The sequence below is a fragment of the Carassius gibelio genome, chromosome A6, assembly GCF_023724105.1.
Source record: "Carassius gibelio isolate Cgi1373 ecotype wild population from Czech Republic chromosome A6, carGib1.2-hapl.c, whole genome shotgun sequence".
NCBI lineage: Eukaryota > Metazoa > Chordata > Actinopteri > Cypriniformes > Cyprinidae > Carassius > Carassius gibelio.
In genome coordinates, this window is record NC_068376.1 from 21927050 (window position 1) to 21945768 (window position 18719).

The following is an 18719-nucleotide window of genomic DNA, read 5'->3' on the forward strand; positions in this document are numbered from 1 at the left end:
ATTTTCGTAGGGGCCAAGGGAATGTTCAGAATATTATTGGTGACGTTCAGAGACTGGTGACAATTTGTTACACACACAACGCACACACACACACACATACATACATATGCATATACATATACACACACACACATATACATATATATATATATATATATATATATATGTATATGTATATATAATTTGAATATATAAATCAAGATACTCCTACTACTCCATGACTATCTACATAACCATACTTCGCATAATATTGCGGTTTCATTTTCAAACCAGCGAGTAATGCTGAGTTAGCGTCTACAGCAATTGAGGGAGTAGAACATTTATTTCTATTCTGTTCGTCGTAATCCAAAACTCTTTGTATTTATACGGGATGTTGTGGAAATGCAACAATAAATGCAAAAACATTTATACACAACATTTATATTCACTTTTTAATTTATATTAAAAGTTTATTCATCTGAGTGTCTACTTCCGCATTCCAATCCTGCTAATAGCGTCATAATTCTCTACACTGTAAAAAGTTTAACTATTATTTACTCAATTTTTTTGGTGAAACATTTTTACACTCAAAAGAATTGAGTAAATTTTAAAGCTGTGAAATCAATGAAATATACTGTTTAAATTGAGTAATTGTAAGTAAAAAAATTAAGTAAATCTGAATAACTGAATAACTTTATATGAGAAATAAAATTAATTAGATATAATCAAAATTATAAAACACCACAAATGTAATTCTACGTAAAATAAACAAAAAATATTGAGTAGATATAATTGAAATATTGGATGAAATTTAACCAAACAAATGTGCTATGTTTACTACATGTAAAAGTGAATTTAACTTAATATTGGACTATAAATGATCAAAATTTTTTTACACTATTTACCCTTTACAATATAATAAAACCAAATAAAGAAAGAAACACATTTTTTATTAAACATTTATTTGTCAATTAAACATTAGACAAAGTCTAAAATCAACCTTTGAAACATTTTATCCATTTTAATATTCCAGTAGATTGCAAAAATTAAAAACTGTAAAGTAGCCATAAGGGAAATGATTAAACCTTATGAAACATTTCATCCATCTTAGTATTCAAGTAGATTACATGTAAAATATGATAGCCGTAAGAGAAATGACATCTTACTTTGTTCCTGGTGCATACCAGCCATTTGCAGTCACACTCATTACCACTCATTAAACCATAAAAAAAGCAACACTTACATCAATATTAAAGGGATAGTTCACCCAAAAAGATGATGTTGTCATAATGTACTCGCCCTCAAGTTGTCCCAAACCTGTACGAGTTTCTTTCTTCTGTTGAACACAAAAGATATTTTAATGAATGTTGGTTAACAGACAGTTGAAAGTTGCCATTGACTTCCATGGTAGGAAAAAAAAAAAGTATACTATGCAAAGTCAATGGCAACCTTTAACTGCGTTAACCAACACTCTTTATTACTTGGCTGAATGTCACGTCACTTCACTTAAAATATCTTTTGTGTTCAACAGAAGAAAGAAACTCGTACAGGTTTGGGACAAATTGAGGGAGAGTAAATTATGACAACATCATCTTTTTGGGTAAACTATCCCTTCAACAGAATTAATCCGATAACAGAAACACTTCCATCAGGAATACCCATTCTGTGGGATGATCATGAACCGCTACTATGCAAGAAGATAATTTTTTAACCTCTGAACATTAACAGAGAGTTTTGGAGGATCCAGCTCAAGAAACAGTTTTTGGAACAACTCAAGTGAGTACAGGTCCTTCTCAAAAAATTAGCATATTGTGATGAAGTTCATTATTTTCCATAATGTACTGATAAAAATTAAAGTTTCATATATTTTTGATTCATTGCACACAAACTGAAATATTTCAGGTCTTTTATTGTTTTATTAGTGATGATTTTGGCATATAGCTCATTAAAACCCAAAATTCCTATCTCAAAAAATGAGTATATCATGAAAAGGTTCTCTAAACGAGCCATTAACCTAATCATCTGAATCAACTAATTAACTCTAAACATCTGCAACAGATTCCTGAGGCTTTTAAAAACTCCCAGTCTGGTTCATTACTCAAAATCGCAATCATGGGTAAGACTGCCGACCTGAGAAGGCCATCATTGACACCCTCAAGCGAGAGGGTAAGACGAATAGGCTGTTCCCAGAGTGCTGTATCAAGGCACCTCAGTGGGAAGTCTGTGGGAAGGAAAAAGTGGGGCAAAAAACGCTGCACAATGAGAAGAGGTGACCGGATCCTGAGGAAGATTGTGGAGAAGGACCGATTCCAGACCTTGGGGGACCTGAGGAAGCAGTGGACTGAGTCTGGAGTAGAAACATCCAGAGCCACCGTGGCGTGTGCAGGAAATGGGCTACAGAGAAGCAGCACTGGACTGTTGCTCAGTGGTCCAAAGTACTTTTTTCGGATGAAAGCAAATTTTGCATGTCCAGAGTCTGGAGGAATACTGGGGAGAAGGAAATGCCAAAATACCTGAAGTCCAGTGTCAAGTACCCACAGTCAGTGATGGTCTGGGGTGCCATGTCAGCTGCTGGTGTTGGTCCACTGTGTTTTATCAAGGGCAGGGTCAATGCAGCTAGCTATCAGGAGATTTTGGAGCACTTCATGCTTCCATCTGCTGAAAAGCTTTATGGAGATGAAGATTTCGTTTTTCAGCACAACCTGGCACCTGCTCACAGTGCCAAAACCACTGGTAAATGGTTTACTGACCATGGTATTACTGTGCTCAATTGGCCTGCCAACTCTCCTGACCTGAACCCCATAGAGAATCTGTGGGATATTGTGAAGAGAAAGTTGAGAGACGCAAGACCCAACACTCTGAATGAGCTTAAGGCCGCTATCGAAGCATCCTGGGCCTCCATAACACCTCAGCAGTGCCACAGGCTGATTGCCTCCATGCCACGCCACATTGAAGCAGTCATTTCTGCAAACGGATTCCCGAAGTATTGAGTTGATAACTGAACATAATTATTTAAAGGTTGACTTTTTTTTTGTATTAAAAACACTTTTCTTTTATTGGTCGGATGAAATATGCTAATTTTTTGAAAATGCTAATTTTTCATGAGCTGTATGCCAAAATCCTCAGTATTAAAACAATAAAAGACCTGAAATATTTCAGTTGGTGTGCAATGAATCTAAAATATATGAAAGTTTAATTTTTATCATTACATTATGGAAAATAATGAACTTTATCACAATATGCTAATTTTTTGAGAAGGATCTGTATTTGTGGGTCTTGGGATATCTCAAATCCAATGCATACGTGACTTCCAAAAGATAGCAGCAGGCTCTGCTGAGATTCCCAAGACTGCGGAGGACAGTGATGCCCTCAATCACAACTCCTACATCGCTGACTGCACCATCATTGTCCCAAAGGATTTAGATTTTTATGACCTCCTCTGCCAGCTCTGCTTGTACGAAGACGGGTAGATCAGCTGAACCCTACAGGCAAATTTTAAAGTTAACTGGTTAGACCTGAATGTTACAAGAAAGCGACAAATACACAAAACAAATAGCACCTGAAGAAGCAAACATTCTGTTGGACCATATGATAGGTAAAATCTCAAACAAAGTTTACTAGGGGGAGGAGTTGCAAAAAAAATAAAAATAAAAAAAGCATTCTTCTTAACAAGAGGACAGGTTAATTTTCTACATAGGGACATTTATTTTTAACAATAAACCTAAAAGAAAAATGAAAAGAGACGAACTGCGAGCTTCTATGCTGTAAATCAATGCTATAGGCTTTTATTGAGGTCTGCATTATTTCAACAAATTTCTTTATAAACATGTTTAATATTTAAGTAAAATGACTAATGGTTTTGAAACAAAATAGCTTGTTTAATTGCACTACTTGAAAAAAAATATGCATTGCATTAACCCTCACTCTCAACCCTTAACCCTCTAAATAATTCTGTGGCTTAGTAAATATTACAGTAATATTTAACTTTATTAACTTAATAAAATCTCTGAATATCGTTTACTTGATTATAAAAAAGATGGCTTTCCTGTAGCTCAAACAGTAGAGCGTCGGCGCTAGCAAAAATGGATAAGATTGTAAATGTGTACCTTGAAATGCAATGTAAGTTGCTTTGGATAAAAGCATCTGCCAAATGCATAAATGTAAACATATAATAATTGACTAAAAATACAACAATTAATTTTATCTAAAATGTACAGTTATATTTTATCTTTTTTTTCCACTAAAACAATTTAGTATTTGACTAATACATTGTTTATTTATAATACACATAATATATTTGTGAAATTTCTATCAAACTATTTAAGGATGCAAAATTAAACTGATCTGTTTCAGGGAACAAAAATATTTCTTTAATTAAAATTAAAACAATGTACCCCTGCCCCAGCCTCCGCTGTCCTTCAATACCCACCAGGTCTGGATTTGTTGTGAAACAGCTGCGGTGACTGGAGTAATGGAATGAAAATTCGGCTTTAATGTATATTATATATATATATATATATATATATATATATATATATATATATAAATATTATATCAGTCTGGCGAGTAACCCTAAAAAAATTATTAGCCAAATGGCGATAGAGGGTAGGGGGGGATAGACGGTTGTTTTTTCTGCATTTTTTTTTTTTTTTTTAAATAAATGCAAGCTTAATGAGCTTAAGAAACTTATTTCAGAAACATTAAAAAGCTTACTGTTTTCAAACTTTTGACCGATATTGTATGTGATTTAGGTTTCAGTGCACTAGAATGATTTTACAACGGAGCAGGCCTTAAACTGGCTAACTCCCTATAGTGGGAGCTGATTAAAACGCACCAGTCTATGCTATGTCCACGCCATTTTAAATACTTTTGCATGGCGTATTTGTAGAGGTTATTTAAGAGCTCATACTTGAGTTCATGTAGTAATTATGATGTTTTACAAAAACGTGACAGCTTTTTACAAGAAAGAATGTTGTCATTTGAAAGTTCATAAATGATGTGTTCCCTTTTGACAAGCCACTGACCCCAAAGGGGAACCTGTACACAATCTTTTCCATTGGGCATGTATAGTTATAGTTGCTGGACCACGATACACTTATCGTTAGACTTTCAAATGGTGGTTGAAATAAACGGTGATCCAAATAGTACGAACGTTAACCCACTCCAAAAAAAAAAAAAAAAAACCCTAACATACATATCGCTGCCCCACTAACTAACTTAGAAAACTACACTGTTATGTACACGTACACACGGCAACATTTGAATAAAGTATTGCAAATATACATCGTTATAAAATGACTAAGTTACTTACAGGAAATTCGAGTAATGCTGTTCACGTCGTTGCTGAGAAAAGCAGTCCTTCAGTGACAGGTGCCTCTTGCTTGAGCCGCGAAACTTGTTAAACTTCTTAAGATGACACAAAATACAAACACAATTGTTAGGAAATCCTTAATAATTAACTTCTGAATTAAACATCACAAACATATTTAGTTTTAGCTGGCTAAATTACATGAGAGTATGCGGGTCTTGCCGTTGCTGAGGAAACTCAGGAAAGCCGTCCTTCAGGGGACTTCGATTAAGCTACGAAACTTGTTGAAGATGACGTAAAATACAAAGACAATTGTTAGGAAATGCTTAATAATTATTAACTTTATAATAAAGTGTTACAAACGTAAGTAGGATTAGCTGACTAACGTTACTTACCAGGAGTTGTGAGGAGTATGGCTAGTCGACGTCGCTGCTGAGGAAAGCAGATTTTTTTTTTCCTGCGGAGCTGCACACGTGATCACTTTAGCCGCGAAATTTACTCAATTTATTTAAACCGTCATTTATTAAGATGGAACTTTATTTAGGAAAATTGGTAGGAAATACTTAATAATTTTAGTTTCTAAAACAGATCAGTACAAGTAAATAATTATCAAATATTTCTATTAGAATTCACCAGAAATATTGAGGGTATATTAAAAATATAATTAGTTAGTTAAATAATTATTTATTTTCATTACATAAACTTAAATAATATATGTAAATTTTAGAGAAATTATTTGTTGGATTTTTAATTATTATTTTTAACCTGACCCACTCAAAATATCACTTAAATGATTTCAAAAGATTTTATTAAGTAAATATAGCTCTTTATTTTTGTGAAATTTACTAAGCCACTGAATTATTTTTTACAGTGTATACCAATAAGCTGTAAAATCGTCACGCATCTGTACACCAATAAGCTCATCTTAATCATAAACCAATAACCGCTGAGGTGGGCGGGGCGACACGTGTCGCTCCGCCCCAACGTGTCGCCCCGCCCCATCGTCCAGACTGCACTCTGGGATACTTGGGTGAAAGCACACACTCGCAAGCAATGTGTGCGTGTCTCACAGCGCATATTCTGTGCAATGAAGCCTACCGCGATTGTCTCTAGTGCACACATGTGCCATGTGTCAGAAAGAAATGTTCAGAATTATTGAAGAGAAAATCGCAATGCATCCGAGAATTGTTTTTAACCACTCCCCTAATATATATATTTTATACTTTTGTTAGTTTTGATTGCTTCCATTGTACTAATTTGTAAATCGTTTTGGATAAAAGTGTCTGCTAAATGACTAAAAGTAAATGTCATGTAATTGCATAACCCGACAGAAAGCACTGACCAAGGGTTAACCACAGAGCTGTGACCCCAGGCCACATAGCTGGCGCTTTCATCTCTTGCTGGTGAAGCAGCGGCTACATAGACCTGATTATCCACTGCCCTGTGAAAAGGACACAAACCGTCTTACAACGTGCATGGGGAACCGAATAGTTAATTGACCCTAGGTGGTCTGAGATACTGACCTCCCCCTCTGCAGCAGCTCCCAGTGAGCTGGACCCGTGGTCATATTGAAGGCACCAGGATATACCAAAAGCTGGCAACCTACATACAGTAGATGGAGATATGAGGAAATCATATCAAGAATAAGTACACTACATTTTAACAAAACTTTGCATTGAAATTCTTACCTTTTTTAGCATAGATCTGTGCCAGCTCTGCAAATCTGATGTCATAACATATTCCCACACCTACTTTGCAAAATGCTGCAAATAAATACATAAACTGTATGATCTCAGAGAGAGCAAACATATAAAGATAACATTGGGACTGCACCGATATTTATATTCTGGCCAATTCTGATCAGCTGTTATAGCTGATAATTAAAATTAAATACTTTTTTCCCTATAAATAAAAAATGTAACACTCAAATTTAACTAAATTATTTTAAAAGTTACAATAATATTATAATGAACAGTATGGAGAATTGATATTCAGTTTCAGTCTGCTAAAGATTTCAACATTGTTGTTAAATCATTAGTGTTTTTACAGATAACTAAATATAACAATAATGGGGAAATGTGCATGCACAAAAAAAATGGCTAATATATACCCAACATTGAATGTTGTTCAAAAATCTATTATTGTCCTAAAAGCAATATAGTAATAATATACTGTCTGTTCATTGATAACATGGACAAGATTTCTATAATACACACTCACGGGTTTCAAACATGGATAAACTGTTTCCCGGACTTAGTGTTGCAGACTCCTGAAACCGTATTTTCCCTGGTACATCAATATCATAAAGATGAATCTGAAGGGAAATTAACATAAAAGAGTACAAATGCATAAAAGTTTTTTAGTTATTTATTTTCTACCAAAGCCATACTGTTTACTCAAATACTTGTTAATACATCCTGAAATATATATCTATTCAAAAGTGTAGGGATCTGTAAGATTTTTTTTAATGTTTCTAGAGAAGTCTCTTAAATTCACTAAGGCTGCATTTAATTAATCAAAAATACAGTAAAAACACAAATATTATTAAATATTACATTCTAAATTGTATCAAAGTATTACTACAATTTAAAATTACTTTTAATATATTTTAAAATGTAATTTGTTCCTGTGATGGCAAAGGTGAATACTCCAGGCTTCAGTGTCGTATGACTCTTCACAAATCATTTTAATATTCTGATGTGGAGCTCAAGAAACATTTCTTATTATAATCAATGTTGATAACAGTTGTGCTGCTTAATATTTTTGTTGAAGCTGTGATACATTTTTTTATTAATGTTTGATGAATTTAAAGTCCAAAAGAAGAGAATTTATTTGAAATAGGAGTCTTGTGTAACACAAAAAAATGCCTTTACTGTTACTTACTTTCCTGTGTTTGACAAGCAGCTTTCCATCAGGCCCAAAAATTGAGCAGGTGTTATAGAGCTTTCCTCCGTCCTCCTCAGGAATGGATCCTACAAAAAAAGACACAATCATGTGAGGGACATGGAAATGATTGGCATCAAATACACTAACATGCTGATTTGTGTCTGAGAGTCTCACCGCCCACTAAATAAACCCCACACTCCTTGGCTGCCTGCGACAACACCTGTGTGGTCTCTCCTGGGATCTTCTCAGCATACTCGGCAAAGAACCTGGATCCACAGTTGAAGCACTCCTGGATTATGGATTATTAAATTACATATTTTTATATAAACCAATATTGATATACAATCGCATATATCATGACAGTGGTGAGCAATATATAACTATATATAAGATGTGTAATACTTACAGGCAACACTACAATTTTTGCATCTTGTCTTGCAGCCTCCTTCACAATTTTTTGTGCTCTTCCCAAGTTGTCCGCCTTGATCTTTGACACATGTAACTGCACCAAAGCCAAGCGAAACTCTAAGATGCAGAAGATCCATTTTTTGTTTATAAGCTGCTGAAGGATCAATGATTCACAACTCTTTCAACTTTCAACAATATGCCCTCCATATTAGTTGCGGCTCCTTGATGCCCGCAATTTATATACAGTATAATTACCAAATGATATAACTGCGAGAGAAAGTGAAAACATTTTTTATCCTCCCGTATCGTAGGGTATTTATTCCATTTAGGGGTAGTTATAATTTTTTTTCCAAAATATCGGCGAATTCGACGATGGCATTGTACCAGCCGGCCCCTGACCATGACGTTGAAACAACGTTGATTCAATGTTTAAAGCCGAATGGTTGAAAAACTTCCAGCATATGACCAACTTTCATTGTTGAAATATGGTTGAAATAAGGTCAGTTGTGGTTTCAATGTTGAAACAACGTTGATTCAACGTTTAAAGATGAACGGTTTAAAAACTTCCAGCACATGACCAACTTTCAACATTGAAATATGGTTGAAATAAGGTCAGTTGTTTTAATGAAACGTTAAAAATGTTTAATGCTAAATGGTTGAAAAAGGTTAAGCTTTTAAATTATTTATATTAAATTATTTAAGATTATTATTATTTTTAAATATTTTAGTCATGATACCTATTCTAAAATCTAAAGGTATATGTTAAATATTATCATCATTAACAACAATAAAACCATATACATTTCGCAGCTTTATCACACTGAATTTATTACTTCGATCATGATTGGTTAATCTGGCTGTCATTCAGGAAACTGGACAATGAATCGGTTCGCGCCATTCTACATTTTAAAATATGACCGTTATTGTCGTCTTGTGAGGCGGCTGATTGTGAGCTGCTGGTCGTTAAAACTGACTGCTCGGCCGGTCCCAAATCATTTAATATTTGCCTGTAAATATTTTTTTTATTTTGAGCGAATTTGAGTCGTGACATGTAAATGGAGAACAAAAACAGTGAACACAAGAAGGGTCAGATGTGTTCTGCGAGGTCCTGCAAACATACTGCAAAATGTGGTAAAAAAATCGCTATCTTTATTATCTTTTGAAAATAGTAAAATATAACCAGAGTTTACAAATGGGTAGCTTAAAGGACATGTAACCTGCAGGTAAATAAATACCCGTGTGTGTATTTTTGCGTTGCTTTATCACAGATGATCAAGTTAGATGCTCACCTAATGTGTTGCTGGTAAGTTATATCTGTCTTTTAGAGATTTTTCAACATTTTCCTGATATGAATCCCATGCACTGGGTGTGTTATGTATGTTTTTTATTCTCATAATAGTTTCAGTGTTTTCTGAAACATATAAGTGCAAATGTCGGTACAATTTTAATGAATTAATGAAAATGAATAGGATTGTTTAAAGCCATGGTTTTCAAAGTGTCAAGTGCCTAACGTTAGTTGTTATTCAGGTGAATCAATAAATTAAACGAATTAACGTTAATACATTTTAATTTAATCTTTGAGTAAATTTGCACATTTAAGTATGTTACAGTTAATAAACAGTACAGTTTTTTGTAACTTTTGTTACATAATTACATTTAAAATGATATTTTAATTTAAACTTTTTTTTTTCATTTACCTGTACGTAAGCACAATATAGTGTTAATGTTCAAAATGTATTAACCATGGTAAAGTGTCTGACAACAATTAATATTCTTGTTAGAATAAAATTGCCTCATTTTTTTAACTGTAGAGCTGTAGCTGAATAGTTAGCCTATTACGCTGCTGAAATGTAATGTTGGTCATTATGGAGGAACTTAATATTTAATAACAAATATTTTCTGAAGTGATAAAAGTTTGAGAACCAATGGTTTAAAGAAATGGTATAATATGAAATCCTGCTTTTTAAGAACTTTTCAGTAAACCATTTCTTCTTTCCCCTTGTAGAGTCATCAAGGATCCAGCTTGTTCTTGAAACATTGGTAAGAAATTGTTCATCTACTACATTGCACTGTCTCTTCTGGTAGAGATTCATTGATCTTTTGTGATAGGTTTTGATTGTGCTTAGTTTAATCAAAATGTACTGAATTTGATTTTACTTATTTTACTACACTGTATTGCTAGCCTTGTGTTCTGATTAAAACAGTGTAACCGGGGGCTCTGAATTTGTTAATATTGTACATTTTCATCTGAATACATTAAATAAGTGTTTAATGAATAGTGTTGTCCACTTTGTTTCCAACCTCACTGTTGCTGAACTGTAAAGTGAAAATATTGTGTTATTTATTTTGTATTCAGTTTTCAGTTAAATATATTTCACAATATCAAAGTTATTGTGAAACATTGTGAATATACCTAAACTCACTGGTTAAATCTTATGTGCCCTCTAGAAGTTTGCGCTCTGCAAGTGAACGACGCCTTGTGGTGCCATCCCAAAGAGGCTCAAAATCACTCTCACGATCCTTCTCCTGGACTGTGCCCAGCTGGTGGAATGACCTCCAGATCTCAATTCGTACAGCTTTTGAGTCTTTACTCATTTTCAAGAAACATCTAAAGACTCACCTTTTAACCAGAACTTAACCAACTAATACTAGCACTTTTCCTTGTTTTCTTGTCTTTTATATAAAAATAAATAAATAAATAAAAAACCTGGCTATGCGTTCTGTACTACACTAACTGAGACTTGGCACTTTTATACTGTTGTTGTTCTCTTGTTGATCTGACTGCTTCAATTGTTCTCATTTGTAAGTCGCTTTGGATAAAATCGTCTGTTAAATGATTAAATGTGAATGTTTATACAGGACGGTACAGAAAGTGCACAAGTGGGGGAGAGTGGAGGGGATGGCATCAGAAAGGACCTAGCGCTGGGACACTTTCAAGGATCACCCGAAGAACAACCACACTGTATGCATGAGGCTGCTGGTTCTAACATTTTAGAGTCCCCTTCGGTAGAAATCTCATTCTGCATGCCCCATGGTAAAGAAGACACAGTCGGGGGGGGCAGGGGGGTTCCGTTAGAAATCAACTGGTTGAAGGTTCCCTTCTCGAACTGTGCAACACATTTTCATTGCACAAATGTCCACATCCCTTGTAATCAGACACATTACTAAAATGTGTTTTTGACAGAAACTAGTTTTCCACCAAAATAAAAGATCCACTGGTTTCAGTCCTAAAGGTAAAATGGTTTCTCTTGCAAGTGCTGCAAAAAATATGCATTTATATGCAAAACATTTTTACAAAAACCCTTAAATATTATTGTATTTAGATTGTTCTACTACCGTATTTTTTGGACTATAAGTCGCATCAGTCCAAAAAATATCACTGGACTAGAAGTCGCATATATTTAGAACCAAGAGAAAACATTACCGTCTACCCTATGTCTTCAGTGTACGACGGTGAAATAACGTCTTATCAACGTTGATTAACTTTTCAAAATCAACACATCATTCAGCTTTAATCCAAGGTCTGCAGAATGACCGTAATTCACCCGTGATGCCGGTAAAACCTGACGTTGAAATTCCGGCTTGGGCCCAATCATAATTTAAGTCAAAGGCACAGTCAAAACATGATCTGTATGAACCACATCGGAGTCAAAAAATCAACAAAATAATATCTGTTTTTAGGTTGAAACGTTTGAACATTGAATCAATCTTCAAGCTGACAGTTCAATGCAAAGTGAAATCAAGCATGTGAGCATGCCAAGTTCAGATAAATGACAACTCAACCCGCATAATCCGAACATTGAACCACTCTAAATATAAAAATATACTCACTCGACCGTGCCTTAAATGTACTAGACATTGATACACAGGACAATAGTAATCAAAGCAAAGCCAAAATAAGGAAAGCCAGCAACCTTCAGCCAAAAAAGCGGAGATTGGTATAAACGGAGGTCGGAGCCAGCTCCAAATGGGCTGTACAAACCTCCAAACAGTGTTGCCAACTTCTTTCAATGGAAAGTAGCTAAACCCTGCCTGAAAAGTCGCTAAATGTCGCTAGATGACGTCATATGGTAATTACCATATTCATGACGTAGGTGCGTCATATTATCTCGCCCTTTCTGTGCTCATGTACTGCATTTTAATGCTGCAAAAATTCTCAATAAAACGTTTTTTATTATTATATTTTAATGTTTCTGTTGTCAGACAACGGAATTAATATTATAATGACTGAAACGCGGTCCATTAAGACTACATACCAGCTCTCAAAGATGTTAATCTGTGCACTAAAATCCTATTCACGACTATGAAATAACATACACATAAGATTAAGACAATGGTTGAACTGTGATTTCGACTGTACTTGTATGTAAAATAGAGTTTGAAGCAACAGAATATCTTTTTTTAACTGAAAGTGCTGCTCCTCTCTGCTCGCTGAACAGGGCAGATAGAGATGCGTGTGCGCGCGCTGCCTGTGGGGGGGGGGGGGAGAGAGAGAGAGAGAGAGAGAGAGAGAGAGAGCGCGAGCGCTTGTGCTCGTTCGGCAGTACTGGAGAGTCTCAGAGAATAAATAAGGTCTGTCATAAAAAAGTCGCTAGATTTGTCGCTAGTCGCTTTTTTGGAAAAAAGTCGCTATGGGGGTTTGAAAAGTCGCTAAATCTAGCGACAAATCCGCTAAGTTGGCAACACTGCCTCCAAAGTCTTTTGATTGGTTTATTTAATGTCATGGGGTTAATGCACGCTGCGAATCTCCAACTTCTTCTGATTATGGACACTGAATGCCATAAGCAGGCATTGTGACTAACGTTACGTAAAATATGTATGTATTATAACGGCACTTATATTTTAACTATAAACTCAAACTTTTAATATAATTGGTACCGTGTTCCCTCGGAATGAGTCTTAGTAAAAGCTCTGAACTGATTATGCTTGACTGTAACAAAGCTGGTCATCAAATATAATATAATATTTTTTAAATGTTATCTATTTTTACGTGTAGCGTTAATCCAAATAATGTAATGCAAGTGAAACATTTGGTTTAATTACCAAATTCATTTTTTAATTTAATAATCATAACAATGGATATATGAGCATAACTGCAGTGTCTACTACCATGCATTACATATCAACAGTATAAGGTGTAGAATTAATTTTGTCATTGTAGGAAACACCAACCAACAAAAACATTATGTGTAAACTTTGAGTTACAGAAAGTTCAAGTCTGGGTGGCCAGAAGTTAAATTTCAATGACCTGATTACCGCCTCTCTCTGCAAACACAAAGGATCACTTTCCTGTAAGGTTTTTTCTTTTCCTTTTTTTTTCTTTTTTTGTGCATCAAGATTTTTGACTTATGTGTGTGTGTGGGTGGGTCTTTGTGTGGATAAATTATGTTCAAACTTTAAAGGTGGACATTTGCAACAGCGCTTGTCCCTAAAATTGCTCCAGGAGTATGGTCAGAGACTGTCCTAAATGACAAATGTTGGAATGTAAATGACATTACATCCTGTGGACGTCTCACATAAATGCATTGTACTTTAGTTAATGTTAACTTGTCAACAGCGAATTATTTTAGGATGTCATTGGACTGAATGTTTAGTGACTAAGACACTTCATTCCAGTAAAAATATAATCCATGGCCTTGGAGTGAAAGCAGCAGCAAAGTGTTCCAATGCTGATAAAAGGTTAAAACCTCAGGTTCCTTAAATATCTGTTCTACAGGACAGTTTGGGGTTGGATAGGTTTTGTGATGGTTTTGAAGTCTGATGCTCACAAGGCCTTCATTTATTTGTTCAGAAATGCAGTAGAAACAGTCATATTGTAATAATATTTTACAATAACTCTTTTCTATTTGTATATTTTAATGTATATTTTAATGTAATTTACTTTTGTAATGGCAAAGCTGAATTTTCAGCATATAGTCTTCAGTGTCACATGATCCTTCAGAAATCATTCTAAAATTATAATTTGATACTCAAGAAACATTTATAAAAACAGCTGATGCTTCATATTTGAACATTATATATTTTCATATTTTGGTGGTAGATAAACTTTAGTTTATAGTCTAGTTGTGACATTTAAAAGGAATACATAATTAAAAAATAAAAAGTATAATTTATTTGGCCTCATGGTATCTCTTGGGGCTTAAACGTTCTAGTCACAATTCACTTGCATGGCATGGACCTACAGAGCTGAGAAATTGTTTTTTGAAATGAAGAGACATTTTAACGTTTGGGTCATCCATTACTTTAATGGCAGAAGTACAAATATACTTAATGTGCTTCTTGTGTATCTACCAGGTTATGCTGGGAAGGGCAGACAAGACGAGCTGTGTGGATCTATTTAGAAGCCTTACATCCATGATTTTGCAGTGTCTCAATGCATTGCATACAAACCAAAAATATTAATTAGTGGTTAAAATATACAATGAGAACACATTGTACCATTCATCATTATGGACTACAGAAATGTTTAATTATTCTCTGAGTGACTTGTAAATGATTTAATTATTGCGAGACAATTATTGTCGATAGTGGTGATGGGCTCATCTCCAACAACAATGAGTTTGCTTAATTTGATGAGGTAGAGAGTCTAACATCATGGTACCAAACAAACTGTCTCTTTCTGAATGTCAGAATATCTTGTTATACTTTGAATATTGTTGTAATTAAAGCATTAGTCATTTTTTATAAGAAAAGATTCAGAAAGAATTGCAGAAAGCCTGGGGAGTAAAGGTGCTTGAGAGATACTCACTTGTTCAGAATATTTTCCGCTGCAACGCTACAACAAAAGAGGCCAAATTGAAAATCTCCCCTTGCTCAGGTAAATTATGTAAATTATTCACTATTTTTCTAATAATATTCTTATATTTTAAAAAAGTAAATCATTCTTGTAATAAAATGAAGATGATTTTCAGCAGACATTGCTTTAGTGTCAGCACAGTTTCATATATTTGTGGAAACCATGAACCATGACTTTTTTTATTTTATGTTATTTTATTGTTTGTTTGTTTTTAAAGCTCAAAATCTTTTTTTTTTTTTTTTTGAAAAGTTAAAAGAAAATAGAAAAATAGATAAAATAGAAATATTTTTTAAAATTATAGATGTCTTTATTGGCTCTTTAATGCACCCTTTGCTGAATTAAAAAAAAATCTCTATGAAAAAGTTATGGCCCTTGTGAGTTTTATTTTTTTCAGTTTTAATCTTATGTGTGTGAAGTAATGGCATTTCTCACTAATAAGTAAACACAAATTAGTGTAAACAGATTTATTTTGCTCTTTCAACACAAGATCACAAGCTTATTGACTCTTTCTCTGCCACGCTGCAGGGTGTGAAGCATTCTGTATATACCCAGGGCACAACGCTAACAAGCTTTTTTATTTTTTAGCAATGTTATAGAAAGTTTTAACACCCTCTCCTTTTGCAGGACCTTATAATTCATGTGAGAGACATCAGACATGCAGAAACTGTGAATCAAAAGGTCAATATACTAAATTTACTAAATAATCTACAGATTCCAGAAAGACTATTGGATTCCATAATGGAGGTGCAAAATAAGATTGACCTCACTGAAGGGTGAGACATCTTTTTGTGTAACAATTTAATCTAAATAGTTAGTAAGTATTAAACTTTTAAACATTCCTTGCTTCATAGATTGATATTGCTTCAAATCCTGAATTATTAAAAGGATTTGTAACTTTTCTAATCTGTGCAAATGATAAATCTGATTTAAAAAAAATATTATATAAAAAATTATATTAGATGTCCCATTAATATGGACCTGAGCCATATCTAGGGGCCAAACAAAATCTTTAAAAAAAAATAATAATAAAAACAGAACATAGCAATATGTTAAAAACCACAGATTTCAGCAACCACGTAGCAATGCCTTTCCTAGACAATGATATATTTTGCACAACTAAACACCAATCACATTTTTATTATAGAAATATATATATGTTGCATTGATATGAGGTCAGTGATCATGAGGATATTCCAATATCAGATCTGAAACTGCATGCTGGAGGTATTAAAAGAAAAGTTTGAAGAAGCTGTTGTTGAATATACTGGCAAACAAACAATGACCCTCAAAGTGCAGCTCGAGCCCTCGAGTAGCGTACCTGTTATATAAAATAAATTAATAAGGGAATATATTATCTAATCCACAGACTTTTTAATTTGGTGTCCTTTGCCCTTCACAGTTGGCTGTTTAAGGAGGCGATGGTTCAGGCGGTGGATAATGTGGGAGACGACTGCACCGCCAACGTCAAGGTCATCATTAGTCAAGCTACATATGGCCGCTACAGGATGCTGTTTCAAGTCACATAAGTAACAGATGGCTACAGAGACATTGCCACATCATCCAAAATAAATCACACAATCAGGGCAATAATTGATGTTTGTAAATTTTTATTTGCTTTATTATCAGTATATTTCAAATATCTCGAAACCAGTATTTTATTACAATAAAATCAGACATTGAGAAACAGTGGATTTGTGTTAATATATAAAACATATTGATAGAAAATACATGTCTGTGAATTTTTTTTAGTTTTTAAAGAATGCTTAATTCATCTGGCATAATTATATAGTAAAAGGCACATGTAAACATACTGGGGACTGAATATTGCACATTTAGGCATTAGTCTGAATACACTTTAGTGTACTAGAAAACATGCTAATCTTGTAAACCTTGGTTGATTGATTTCTTAAATGAAACCTTCACGTGTAGAAAGACTTATCATTTACTTCATAAACTAAGCAATTTTTTGTTGAGAGCAATGATAAGTGAACAAAATGGTATAGAACCAATGAAGTAACCTGCAATTATGTTAAGACGTGTGTTCAGTTCCTGGTTTCTGATTTTCTAGCCATTTCTTCACGCAGTTCCAGTTCTCCATGGTCAGAGTTCGGAGAGACACCCGAGGGTGTGAGGCAATAAAGCATCATATCCAAAACCCCTCTGTGCAACAGAAATATGCTGATCGGAGATCAGATATTTAAGAGCAGAGGTATGAGGAACCAAATTTTTTTCTTTTCTCTTTTTTTCAGAAATAACCAAACAAAAGTTTTTCTCACAAGGTCGACCAAGCTGTTTCTGGCATTCGAGATAGGGGATCAGCTCTTCTGCATTAGGGTGATTGGCCCAAAGGTATGGGATAGCAGGCCATAACTCATTATAGTGTGATGCTGACTGGTCTTCATCTGACAACACGACTAGATAGCCTGATGTCCACAGGTTCCACAAGATCAAAATGACCTGCTTTAAAAAATATGTATGTATGTATGAGTCAAAAGAAAGCAGTAACATTTAAACCTGTTTTAGTTTAAAGTGTTAGTTCAGATGAGTGCAAACTTTATTTGGTTTTCTTCTTCACTGCCGGTCAAAAGATTGGAATATATACGTTTCTTATGCTCACCAAGACTGCATTTAGTTGAACATAAAAACAGTAATATTGTACACTATTTTTACAATTTAAAATGTAAAAATTTAAAAAGTTTTAATATATTTTTAAATTAGCCATTACAGTATTCAGTCTCAAATGATCTTTCGGAAATCATTCTAATATGCTGATTTAGTGCTCAATTATTAATAATCATTCTTATTATTGTTCATGTTGAAAAAAGATTTAGCTTCTTAATATTTTAGTGGAAAAACTGACACACACACATAAATATTTTTTTTTTCAGAATTCTGCATTTATTTGAAATAGAAACCTTTTTAAAAAAAATGTTTAAATGTCTCATCGCTTTTGATCAATTTAATGTGTTTCTTTCTAAATTATATTTCACATTATACTGTTCTTACTGTTTGATCAAATAAATGCAGCCTTGCTGAAAATTAGAGACTTCTTGAATGTAAGTGAAATTTTTATTATGTTGAAAAATTCCAAATGGTTCACATGTAGCAAGGGCACAGCTTAGAGCCAAAGATTTTCTTCAGTTCGTCATGCCGTTTATAATCCACCCCTTCAAAATGAAGACATGCCAGAATGATTATTTCTTTGGGATAAGATTCAAGCCATGAAGCAACTGCCTGTAGAGTTCATTGCATCATGGCTACCTGAAAACAAATGAGGGTTCATTATGTTTCATACACAAAACACATGTTCTATGCAATAAAATATTAAATTAATTGTAAAAA

General features: G+C 34.1%; 1 protein-coding gene and 1 pseudogene across 1 annotated transcript; one reads left to right on the top strand and one right to left on the bottom strand.

Annotated features, from left to right (window-relative positions):
- Positions 1-3480: 3480 nt before the first annotated feature.
- LOC128015120 (omega-amidase NIT2) lies at positions 3481-12520 on the bottom strand. Its single transcript, XM_052598810.1, has 9 exons — positions 12413-12520; positions 8580-8698; positions 8348-8462; positions 8171-8259; positions 7508-7601; positions 6976-7050; positions 6811-6889; positions 6583-6728; positions 3481-3494 (listed from the first exon to the last, which is right to left on the bottom strand). The coding sequence occupies exons 1-9, from the start codon at positions 12438-12440 to the stop codon at positions 3481-3483; spliced, it is 759 nt and encodes a 252-aa protein (XP_052454770.1). The 5' UTR covers positions 12441-12520.
- Positions 12521-15175: 2655 nt separating this feature from the next.
- Positions 15176-18571, top strand: LOC128015121 (putative GTP-binding protein 6; annotated as a pseudogene).
- The last annotated feature ends 148 nt before the right edge of the window (positions 18572-18719 follow it).